This window comes from Harpia harpyja, chromosome Z (genome assembly GCF_026419915.1).
Source record: "Harpia harpyja isolate bHarHar1 chromosome Z, bHarHar1 primary haplotype, whole genome shotgun sequence".
NCBI lineage: Eukaryota > Metazoa > Chordata > Aves > Accipitriformes > Accipitridae > Harpia > Harpia harpyja.
Genome location: NC_068969.1, coordinates 3726832 through 3739902, shown reverse-complemented (window position 1 = coordinate 3739902; position 13071 = coordinate 3726832). Strand labels below are relative to the sequence as shown.

Genomic DNA, 13071 nt, shown 5'->3' with positions numbered 1-13071 from the left:
GCATGTCTAGAGTAGCTAAGAAATCAAATTCATTTAGTGCCTTATCAATCCCCCATTTCTGCCTGTGTAAACTCAGTAACAAAACTGGAAATTCAGGTACTAGTATGGGATAATTCTGATCCACTGTAAATTATTTTCATAGAAATGGGATTGTCCTATATCAGGAACAGTCATCCCATATTAAATGTTTTCCAAGCAAAATGCAGTTTCTGTTCATATATGTAACTAATATTGGTATCTGGCCTGTTGGGTATAAAGGCAAACTAGATGGCATTCAGAAGTCTGAAAATCCTGGAAGGTTCTGAAAAGGAACAGCTTTGATTTATAAAAACTTGAACTTTTTAAAGACCTTTTCAAAATAAAAAAAAACACGCTCAGTTGATTAATTAGTCCTAATTTATATTTAAAATTCTTCCTGATTGATTTTTAAAGTTGACTTTTACTTGATTAAATAGCAGTCTTTGATTTCGAGATATTTGTGGCTCTGCAAATTCCCTACTTGATGGGAGCTCTACATAAACACTTTTGCTTGCAGTAATGAGCTTAGCCAAGATGCTGAAGTTTTCTTCCTCCCTACCAGTCCTCCTCTCCCTGCCCACAACCACAGGGCAGGTCTTCCTCTTTGGGCACTTGAATGTTAACCAAAACTATAAATTAACATTATTCTCTAGATATCCATAGTTATACCATTATTTCATTTGCCATTCTAGTTCAAGGCTGGCCCATTTATGGTAGAGATAAAATAATGAATTTAAATGAATAGCCTCTTCAGGGTAAAAAAAACACAAAACAAAGCAAGCACCCCTAAACAAAACAAACCCCCACCGCACCCTATAGGTACTAGTGACAATATACCCTGGTTTTATCATCTGATTGCTTCTTTTGTATTTACACTGGTAGAGCTGTATCTGCTTGCCAAATTGTAGTACTCATTTTGCTGAAGGTTTTCTGCAACTTTCTGCTTTTGGAAATTACACTACAGACCTCCCCTTGCTTCACAGAATTATTTTGGGCATGCTGTTTTTACAACTGTTGGAATTTTTGCATTGGCAGTGTATTAACAATATATTAACAACATGACAAGCACACTTTCTAACAAATGGATAGCACACTCTTAGGCATTTTAGTGTTTAGAATTGTTGCATCCTTTACTTTTTTTATCAACGTAACTCCTCTGAGGACACTCAGGCAGTTGGTAAGTATAGGATGAATATTGAGTTTGGACAATATAATTTTGGAGATCGAAGAACAGCAACACTGGGAGGATGCAAGTCATCACACTGAGTTCCTGAGATTTCTCTGAGTTGTATTTACTATAGGTATTTATCTAGGAAGTAAGTCTTCCTGCTCTCCTCCTTTGGCACATAATGACAGTAAAATATGCAGTAGCATTGATGAAACAACATGACTAACAGTCTCACAGTTTCTTAGTTCAGTCTGTGTCCCTGTTCAGGCCAGCAAGGTTAGCATTGTGTGGATTCACTAGTGAATCTTTTTGTACACTTCAGAGCAGGGTCTCCAAAACGTACTATAGACTTATGCATTAATTTGTAGACTGTGTAAACTTAGGGTAACCATACAAATAGTTTCCCATGAGCCTTAATCTAGATAAAGTAAGTCTCTTCTCTTGACCTGAATCAAACTTCACTATGAATTTGACCAAGGCCTATTCAGACTGGAATGGATTCTTGAAATATGTGGAACTGTGATTTAAAGACATTCTTTCAGGATCCAGCCCATCTATTATGATCAGTCCCACTTTTTTAGAAGCTGTTGGCACTTTCTTTGTAACTGATTAGGTCATTATTAAGCTGTGCATGCATAAGGTCAGTTCAAGAATCTGGTTATCTGCATTTACCATTATTTAGTGCTTAAATGCAGGCACTTACATAACTGATTTAAATAATGTAATAAAATTAACTGCTTCTACATGTTATATAGGCACTTTTGTGTGTTCCAGTCCCCATGATTGGGCTTAACTATTATGTCTGCACAGAGGGGAAATTCTGTTCCAAAAAGCACTACTTAGTCTGTGTTTTCTGGTTCTATAGATTGGGCAGTCTCTGCAGAATCACTGAAACTCCCTTCTACTCACATAGCAAGGTTTATTTCTGAAGGAAATGTGGGGAGTTTTTCACCCTCTCATTGTGTTCAAACACCGAGTTGAGAAGTAGGGATAATCAAGGCACTGAGGTGTTGCTGTGGGTGCGGTGTGAAGTGCACCAGTTCTGCAGTGTAGATATAGCTATGCTCCAAGATACTTGTCTTGAAATCTCTCGGGCCATATTTATGACGATTTCTCCTTAGTTTCTCTTGGTAGTCTAACAAATGAATCTTTTGGGGCAGCAGTATCTGTTAAATTAGGGAATTTTTACCCAAATACACAGAAATCTAGCTTTGTATTTGATCTAGGCAGTATATTTTTTTGATTAAAAAAATCAGGCCTGTCTTCGGTACTTTTTCATTGCTTTCCAATTTTAGCTGTATTCCTGGATTGGCCTGGTAGAGGTTATTAGAGCACTACGGTCCTCAGCACTGAGTCAAAACTTCCACCATATTTTTCCTCCCCTCCTTTTGGAACTTTTGTCTACAGGTAGGCAGTCTTCTGAACACAGATTATGTTGTTGAAATGGAATTTGGGAAGTGCTGAAAAGTTCATAATGTCATACCCAATGTAAAGAATAATTCTTGCTGAAAAAAAAATAGGAAAAAGCCACATTTTTCATCCATTTTTAAATACTGAAATGAAGCTTATAAATAATGACTTTGGCTTGTTAAAGCATTTTTCAGTCAAGAGAGATCTCCCTCTACGCATTCACTAAAAAGAATGCCAAAACAAAATGGAATAGAATGTAATTTTTTTTGTATTGACTCAAGATGAATTTTGGAGTTGAGTTTTCATTTCATTGTAAAGGAAACTGTTTCACCTTGACTCAGACTTTTATTTACTTATTGCCTTTATCACCACATGGATAAAAATAAGGACTTGCACAGCTCTGCTAGATAGAGATTTTTCTGTGTCCCAGCCAATGACCTCAGTGTGATGTGGTATTAGAAGTGTTTATTCCTTTCTGCTGTTATTGTGTGATGTAGGATCTTCTGTTTCCTGTGACCACTGTGCATTTAACAAGGTTCTTGCATATCTTCATTAGATGTCCCCTTCTGGCCCCTATTTTCTAGCTCATCTTGCATTCCCGTGAATTTTTCCTCTTTGATACTTATTTCTCAACTCTCAAATATCTTTAAATTTTCTTACCTGTTGGTTTTTGAATTTTCTGCTCCAAGTGAAACTGTCTGCACTCACACATGAATCATTAGTAGCTTAGAAGAATTTCTGCAGTGTGTAAGCAGTCTGGTTAAGGATGGTTCATAAGATTATTCTGGAGCAAATTTCCCTCTGTGGATAAACAACACAAACAGAAGTTGATGCTGAATAAATCTATAAAACACAGAGAGAAAATAGAAAAATCAGCCATTTTGCTGATTCTATCCGCCCCCATCACAATCTTACATCATACAAATCCACTTATCTGGTATTCTGTTGGGTTTTTTGGTTGAGTTTCTTTTTCTGCATGTGAAATTTCAATTTCAAAAAGTAGGCAGATCTAGACATTCCCCCCCCCCCCCTTTTGACATACTTTTTAAAAACTTGTGAATCAGCTGTCATTCCTTTATACCGTTTTATACCATTTTTCTTGTAAATCCAATTAATGCTGAAAATCTCTCTTCAGTTGTCATTTGTATGTCCGTAGTTGCTATAGTGTCACATCAGCAAAAGACTCTTTTTCAAACAAAGTTATATGGAAAATTTCACAGTATGCTATGGTGGCTGAAAAAATCCTTTATGGTGTTATCATCTGCTGTTAACATCTAGGAAGTTAGAATTTGGTTGAAACTGGAAAAATATTAGTGGAGCCGAGATGTGTGTGTTAACTGTGGCATGTAGAACTCTTTCTAAAATTTTGAAGGAAATCATGCCCAAATTGGTAATACCTGAGTGTGTCTACAGACACCAGAGCAGCCAGACAGTGGTAAGATAATTATATTTCTATAGTTGTACTAATATGCCCTTCTGCATCAACATTGTAAAGCAGGATAAAAATTACTCTTTGCCCTGTCACATCACTCAGGTAGTGAAATTTTGGTTCCCAAGCTGTTTCTTCACACAGGAGTGTACTGGAGCGTGGGCATAATTTTCTTTTTTTGTCCTGTGTAGACAAACCTCGTATGTCACCGAGATCTGAAGATTGCTCAGCAGTCTCCTCTTAAAAAAGGAAGTTGGTGGTGTCGATCTAGTTCTCTGTGGTTACGCTGTCAACTAAATAAATAGGCTAAATGATTAGCCGATATACTGAAAACACTGAATGAAAGATAAAGATGAGCAGGGAATGGCGTCAGGTCTTATTTTCCATATAACTCTTCTAATACTGGGTTTGGGCAAAGTGCTGACAATTCTTGCATTGACTCTACTTGCGTTTATAGCCTAATAGAGCAAGAGAGAACTTTAGGGGAAGGGGATTAGCAAGCCAGTAATTTTCTGAAGCATCAAGTGAAATTTTAAACACTTTTATTCCATTTATAAAATGCAATTGGTCCATTATAGTGCAAACAAGCTCAAGCATCGCAGCTTGCAGGAAAGAATTCCCTCAACTTCCTAGCCTCAGAAAGTTACATTTTGTCCACTGAATTCTGGTTCAGTTATGTTCACAGCAAGAACCAAGCAAAGGATTAAAGTTCACTACTTCCTATTCATGACTCGCCCTGTTAAGAAGCTGCTGTGAGGTAGTGTGTGAACATCAGGCTGGTGTGTTCTGTAGTAGCTGTAGCCAGAGCAATCTACTTTTAAGCTTTTAGATTTCTGTGGGGGTGTGGCTCAATTCATTGCGTGCAGGGCTTCTTCCTTATTCTCAACAGATTTGTAATGTATTTCTTCTAGATTTTCTCTCAAGCCAAGTCACGTCCACTTGAACCTTCGCAGCATGATCTGGCCAGAATGTTCAGAAAAGCACCTTTTCATTTAGGACAAGTTCAACAGTCCCAGTAGCCAAATTTGAACCCATGCACCATATTTGCACTTTAAAGATACTTAGGTATGAAAAGATGCAAACTGGCAGCTAGTTCAGTTCTCAAGATCTTTGTGGTGCCTTACTCATGAAATCATTGCGTAGATACTTAGATATCTTTATAACTAACCTTGAGTGATACAGACATCTAAGTCTCTTATGGTTTTGGTATTTGAAGTTCCAGTACTTGGTACTTAACTTACTTCCAATACTTTGGTATTTAAAGCTTATGGCAGTCAATGAAATATCTATTCTCAGGATCTTTGGTCCTAATGTACTTTCAGTTAAGCACCTAAGTATGCTTAAGAGCTGTTAGATGTCCCAGTAGGTGCCTTTCCACATACTTGTATGTCTAAATATCTTTGTAAATTTGTCTTTCAATTATATTGTAATAGGAGAACTTGGTGCAAAAACTAGCATGCCAGAAATTTTTATTTTGTTTCCAACTGCTTAAACACTGGCACTGCTCTGACAAGTGTTTAAAAAAAGCATTTTCAGCATTGGAATGCAAATTAACATACCAAGCAATTAAAGTCAATTAAAACAGGATGCAGTGTAATTAGAAACAGTTGTATTCACATTTATATTCAGAGAGGTTTGATGTGTTGAAAGAAAAGAAAACAATTCAGGAAACTTTTAATGCCTACAGATGTGATGATGATACTAATAATGGCATTTGATTTCTAAAATGCCCTATCCTCCCTCACCTCATGAGCTCTTGAGAAGCGTGATAAAATGAGCAACTAATGCACTGGATGCAATGGAATTAAGTGGCTCAACATACTGTGAGACTCGAACACCACCTACAAGTGGTGGCCTTCTCTCCCCTTTCTGAACACAATACGCATTACCTGTTGCAGTACAAGAGAAGCTTGCAGTTTTAACAGCCTCATTTGGCTGTTTGAGCACTAACACCAATAAACTGTCAACAGTGTCAATGGGCTCAGGAAGGGTATATCTTTCCCACACATGGTTCCTTGGTATCTCTTTCGTTGTTGTTCTGGATATCTGCATTAGTATTTCTTGCCAGAAATATTGAGCCAATTGCGCTCTATTTATGTCCTCTTTCTGCATGGTAACCAGAAAGGAAGGAGAGTCCTCATTCCTCTAAAGCTGAGGCACAACTATCCTCATGATAAAAAAAATATGCTAGAGGTTGTGGTTCTAGTACTTGTAATAATGTTAATAGGTGTGGATGTGCTGTGGAAGGCATTTGGAAAAGCAAACAGAAAACTGTGAAGTATAACTCTACAAGCCTGGATGGCTGCTGCAGGATTACAGACTACTATACAAGAGTACCTTTACCTGACCTGTCTTGGCATAGAGATTGGTGGTTGCAGCTCTTCCTTGATGGAGCCGAGTGAGGAAATACACCCAAAGGAACCTGGGAACAAATCTGCCCCTACAAAATTGCCATCTGTTTACTGATGTAAAATGTTTCAAGGCAGTGGCAGGGTGCGCAAGGTAACAGGCTGCAAACCAGCACAGTTAATGAAGCATGATGCAATGAAATGTTATTCTTTAATGTTATAACAGATATTCAGGTGCAACACCTTCCATGTCACCAAATGCATGTGTCTGCTGACTATCCTCTATTAAAAGCAACTACTGATTTAAAAGAAGTAGAGAAAAATAGCTGGCAAAGAATGAAATACAGAAACATGAAAACCAGTTGCTGGCTACTCCATCTTTTCACCCAGTATGACTCAGAGCAGGACCATGTCCATTCTGTGTGTTTCATTTTTACTTCTAATTAACTGATGATCCATTTTTATTTGAAACTTAAATGTGGAGAGCAGTCTCTTTGAGACGAGATTTATTTGAACTCAGCCAGTCATATCAGTTTGCATTTCCACTAATAGTCAATTATAATAAATGTAAGGACTGGGATAAAGCTTTCCATTTTGCATTTGATTGACGTATGAATTCATCAATTCCAGCTTCTGAGACTTATAGGAACATAATGGTTGTCTCAATTTCCTGGGAAAAGCATGGTTTGTATTTGCAAAAGGGATAAGACACCTGAAAGATATATCGATGCTTACCTCCTGTTAAGGTGAGTGAGAGTGAAGTGTCTAAATATGTCTTGGGCAGCTGGATGTGTTTGGAGATCTGCAATGTGATTTTGAGTTCCTGATTTCTGAGTGTACCAGCTGAGGCACACATGAGATGATTACGTTTTTAGGGTTAAATACTCATCATGGTCTGAAAATCAAATTTCAGTACATTAGTCATGAAAATGTGTTTGAGAATCCTTTCATGGGTGCATTATCTGATGTATCTCTTTCTTTTATGTAGGCATAAGACAGATAATGAACTTTGAAATTTAAAATGCATATTTTTGAGGGCTATACAGGTTGTATTTTTTGCCAAATGATTTTCCCCATTCTTGCAGCTTGTTAAGTAATTTCGGCTTGTGCAAGGCAGATGAATAAGAGTATCATCTCATATTACGATATTTTATACCTACTCTGCCTAGGCAGATATATGTGTGTGTGTGTGTATATATTTATACATACATGGCTATAGAGAATTATGGAGAGTTAAGTTATGTTATTATTTAAAGGAAATACTTATAGTGACATGGAATTTATCATTTAATCCATCTCCAAGTATGAGCAGCTATATATTGCTGTCAGGTTTGTGATTGTAAAATGGGATCAATTCTGCTCAATTTTTCCTTTAGAAAACATGACTTCTTGCAGGTTTCCAGAACAGCTGAACTGCTCCCCATGCTGAAAGCAAACCAATTTCTGAAAAAAAATGAGGCCATATATTGTGAAAGCAGAAATTGCTGGGCTTGAGCACTTCAGAAATTTTGCCTGAAGGTGCTTTTCATGATAAGGGTACTATAGCAAATTGCAAGGAGATATACATAGCATTTAACCTTTTGGCTTGATGAAATGTTTATTCCTCAAACACAGACATGCAGGCAAAGCAGTCTTATGAGACGACAGTTAAGTAATTACTAGGTGACTGAGAATTCATGGTATATGTTGTTATATAATACATATAATATAATGCAATTAATTACTTGCTATTATAAGTCAATTTCCCTGTATCTGTGTTTGCAATAGTATGTGGTACAGTGTACAAGTACACTATAGTATAGTGTCTAGTCACCAGTCACAAAGAGAGAGTAAATAATCTACTTACAGAGAGCTTTCCAATCTCTCCACAAAAAAAAGTGTTGACCTTTCCTACAAGATGTAAATAGTTTAGAAGAGAATATGGTTGGAGGACAAAATTCACCTGCACGGACAAAGGCATCAAAAGCTCTTTTCCTCCAGAAAAGGATTTGTTTTTTTTATCTAATAGCAAAATGGATGTGAAAATGAGGTGTTTTTATTGCAGTTGGAAGAAAATACTTTTCTAATGTTTGCTTCTTCTTGCTAGGTTGTATACGTAACAGCCACATTCCCCTATATCATGTTGATGATTCTTCTGATTCGTGGAGTAACGTTACCAGGTGCTTCCGAGGGGATAAAATTCTACTTGTACCCTGACCTTTCTCGACTATCTGACCCACAGGTAGGATCATGGTCCACCTATTTATTTTCCTCTCTGACTGGGAAAAAATGTAAGGGTTTCTTGATTTTAAAGTTTGAGTATAGGTGATTGCTGGATAGTTGTTCATTGTTAGAGATTTTGAATTGTGGATAAGGGTGTTAAAGCCATCAATGCTTACATGTGTTGGAATAGATTATTCTTTGAGTAGAAAAGTACCTTGGCTGATAAATCAGAATTTTCAGAAGTGTTGAGTTGCAGTTGTTGCTTCTGCCACAGAGGGGCAAGAGCATTGCCATTGATTCAACAGGAACAAATTTAACTGAGACTTATCCATTTTACAGTTCTCTGCTCATTTTAAATCTCAGTCAAGATTAGTAGAGAAATTAATCATTCTGACGATTGTGGTCTTTGAAGCAGAAATCTCTATATGCAATCAAGGAGGAATGAAGTACTCAAACTAGGAACTCTGTCTTTTTTGTTGTTTCCAGAGTAGAGTTGAACATGGAAATACTGGATTAAGTTGATTTTTTTTTCAGTGACAGATGACTACAATAAAACAGTTATTATATATCATTTGTCTGATATCGAGGAGGGAAGATGACACAAGCTCTACAAAACCTGACAGGTTGCAGACAGCATTTTACTTATCTGGTTTGGCAATGTAAAAGGCATTATATGGTGTTACTCCTAGGGCTATTACAATATTAAATGGATCCTGAGATGGAGATAGAAAGGAAGTTTGGGGATATTTGTCAAAATTAATTTTTTTTAATCCGCTTACTGAAAATGTGTCAGCATAACTTTTTTTTTAACCTCTGCTTGTGGAAAATGTGTATTTTGTTGCAAAAGACAATAGAGGGAACCCTTCAGGTTATTTCCTTGAAGTGTCTGAAATGAATGGCTCATATAAAGTTAACTTTAAAAAAGTAACATTTCTACATAAAAAAACAAGCTAGAAGAAAAAGATTAATTTAAAATATTGAAAATTTTAGGTGAAAACTTAATCATGTTGCCGATTTTGGACTCGACAATGTTTCCATTGTTCTATGTTGGCATAGATGGGAAGTGAAAGAAGAGTTGTGGAAGTGGTGTTAGAATGTCAGTGATGTGCTATGGATTTCCAACGGCTAGCTCGCTTACAGGTAGCCTCAGTTCACCTGAGAAATTAGCACAGTAACAGAGAAAAACAACAGGGTTCTCTGACACACTCCAAGTTATTTGTTTGCAACATATAATAGACTCAGACTGTAGTAAATACAGCAAGCCAGTCCGATTTCAAGTGAACCCCATGCGTCTTAACTCATTTTAGCAGAGACAAGAAATTTGACTGTCATATGCTTATCTGAGAACAGCGATGGCACTGGTTTATTTTGTCCAGTTTTAACGAGTGCTTCACCCCGCTGTATGGTTCTGAAAACTGAAGTTTACCCTCTGCCTTAATAAAAAGTGTTCACTGCATACTCTTTTCTTGTACTACACCATGATGATTCCTCCACCTGCAAAGTTTATTGATCTAGTGTGAATAGGAGGTAGTCCTGCTGCTTAAATGTTGATTCTTTCACTTGTCCAGCGGTGTGTGAGAGGACCGTTAACAGGATTTTGCCCTGTGTGTGGATTTTTCACAAGCCGCTGACACCCTTGCTTCTGTTTGTCCTTGAGGGAGGGCATGCAAGCTTAAGCAACATTATTGTCAGGCTACAAGGGGGTTTTATATGCCTATTTACTATATTGGTTCCATTTGTAAAGAAATACATTGTTGCCATGACAATTTCCAAAGCACGTAGTATTAGTCTAAGCAGTCTCTGAAGTACAAAGCACTTAAGACACGTGTGCGTGTATCTGTTTGTCCCACACATATGGCTCAGCTGATACTAGAATCTCTTTTGGGAAGGCTTAATGGATTGCTTTAACAAGCCAACTTCCTTCTCCATTTCAAGGAGACTTTAACTGACACATTGCTGTATTTCAGCCTTAGTATTTTAAGCACCTTTTTGTAGGAAAGAAGCTGAAGTAGAATGGACCATAATAGAGAGTGTGAACACCAATACAGTTAATTTAATGGTAGTATGCATGATGAAATGGTTTTAGAGTATTATTTTTGTGTTGAAAAAATGCTATTTCATTGAAATAGAAATATTTTGTTGAGACTAATCAAATCAATTTTTGAAGAAAGATTTCTGAGTTATGGGCAGGATCTGTGGTCAACTTTCAAGAAATAAAGGAAGTTTAGCTTCTCAGTCTTAAAAATAGAATTTGGCACAACTCATTTTATTAAAAAAAAAGTGGATTTAGTTCAGCTTTATTACAATTTTTAATTGGTAAAAAGATAGATATATAGACATTTTCCATTTTATGAAAATGTAGAACTTAATAATGTTCAAACCCATGAATTTTTTGCATCAACCCCCCCCCCCCCCCCCCCCCCCATTCCATAAGCCTCTTCTCAATTTGTTCTAGAGATTTTTGCTAAGAAGCAAGTATAGGACAAGTGATATTTGTGCTTCCAGTTTTCATCTTTACTCTTGTTTATTTGGATTTACTCCGCAATATCAAAGCATAATGCATGTGTACTAGCAAGAGTTGTTTTCCTCTTTATTTGGAGGTCTGTTTAAACAATGTTCCAGGGAGACTACTGTGTCTGTATTAGGAGAGCGGTATTTGAACCACAGTGCCAACTATGTTTACTGTGGATTAAATAAATTAAGTTTCTCTTCAAGGCTCACTTTAGTTTGAAGTTCTCAAATCTTTTGTCTTTGTGTAATTTGCATTCCATGGTTCATTATAGCTTTCTAAGCAGCTATTCATCTGTCTTTTCAGTTCCTCTTAGCTTTCAAGTGCTGTGTTCTCTATTTCATTTTTATATTCTATCTTTTCAGCAGACCGAATCCTCTTGGTCTGAAAATGCCATCTTTTGTCCTGTGTATCTGTAGAGCTCATACTGATTGCTTTTCATTATAGTAGTGGAATACTATATTTAAGCTTCAGAAATGCTTTGTTTCATCAACAGTAAGGTCTCTATAGACTTCATGCTCAAATTGACTTGAAATATGTTCCTCTACCTCAATCTGGAAGATACAGGTGCTGTTTATAGCTTAAGTATGGGGTCTTTCCTGAGTTACAACACACACAAAAGAAGTATTTTACAAAGTTAATAGGATTGTTATGGTTTTTTGTGTGCAAGTCTGACTCAGAATATGGTTCTTTGTCTCTCGACAGATTTAAGTTACTTAATATGTAATTGTGTGTGGTATGTACTCACTGTTCCTTTTGGGGGAAAACATTTGCTTCTTCATAATGGGATTTTCCAAACAGTTGTGCATGGAAGAGGTTAAATCAGTTTAGGACTAGCAGATGTACCAGTTTGATGTATCAAATAATAATGTGGAAAACACACACATGTAAATTTAAACCCTGCTGTAGCAGTGGATTCTTAAAATGAGGATTCTTAAAATAAAAATAAAGCAGCCTTGTTTATTGTGTGCTTGTATGCTAATAACTGGCTGTTACTGTTTTTTTATTAAAAAAAAAAAAATTGTTTTAATGAAGATATTCATTATAGCATCTGTAGGGGTGAACATGTCAACATAGTCAGAATTGTACTCTCCTCCGAACAGTTGGTGCTTACCAAAATCTTGAACAAATTTAATCTGGGTTTTGCGATTGAATTGCACATGAGAATACTTTTCTGTGTGGAAATAATACAGGTTGTACTTTCTCTCTGATATACTTTCATGTGAATATTAAGCATGGTAAATGAATGACAGGGCAATTTACATATAAGGTACAGGAAAATCTGAGCCATCATAGCTATGATTGATTTTAAATTTCTCTGATCTTCTATTTGCAGTGGGAAAGTGTTAAAATTGCAATAAAACTTCTGATGGCAGAAACATTGCTACAGCTCACCTTTAGTAGCTCAGCTATGAGAGTTCAGCTATTAGGTAACCATGACTGTGTAGAGCTTCCAGGTGTTTTCTATGGGTGCTCTTGCAATGGGTACTTCACCCAATTTGAAAATGGCTTCCAGAAGTTTTTCCAAAAATTTCCCTGGCACTGAAATTTTGTTGGCTGGCTTGTAGCTCACTGGATCTTCCTTCTTGCCCTTCTTGCTTATAAGTACCAAAACATGAATGCACAGCAACGAGCGTTAATTTAACCTGCAAAAACCCTTACCATAGATAAGTCTTATAGTACAAACATGACTCTTTTCCTTACATTGCCCTCTGTCTCAAAAATTTCTTTCTTCCTGCATTTTCCTGTGTGGCACTTAGGCTAAATTTTCATGTTCTGTGTGTTTATAGAGAAAAAGAACTTTTTAGTACATCTGATATCTATTTTAGGGAAAACAATTTTTGTGGTAGAAAATCACTTAGAATAAATGAACGTTCAATTTTTTTTTCCTGAAAATTGTAGTTTTCATTACATAATCCTTAATTTTCAGGTTAGCATGAGTTTATTTTGCTAGTTATTCACTCATCCTTTAACATCATCTTAGTAT

General features: G+C 36.5%; 1 protein-coding gene across 2 annotated transcripts in view; it reads left to right on the top strand.

Moving 5' to 3' along the window:
* The window catches only part of SLC6A11 (solute carrier family 6 member 11), a 106924-nt gene that overhangs the window by 43678 nt on the left and 50175 nt on the right, over positions 1-13071 (top strand). For both annotated transcript variants that reach the window (XM_052778498.1, XM_052778497.1), the window contains exon 7: positions 8460-8594. In XM_052778498.1, the coding sequence (XP_052634458.1) occupies positions 8460-8594 (135 nt within the window). The remainder of the gene's footprint in view (positions 1-8459; positions 8595-13071) is intronic.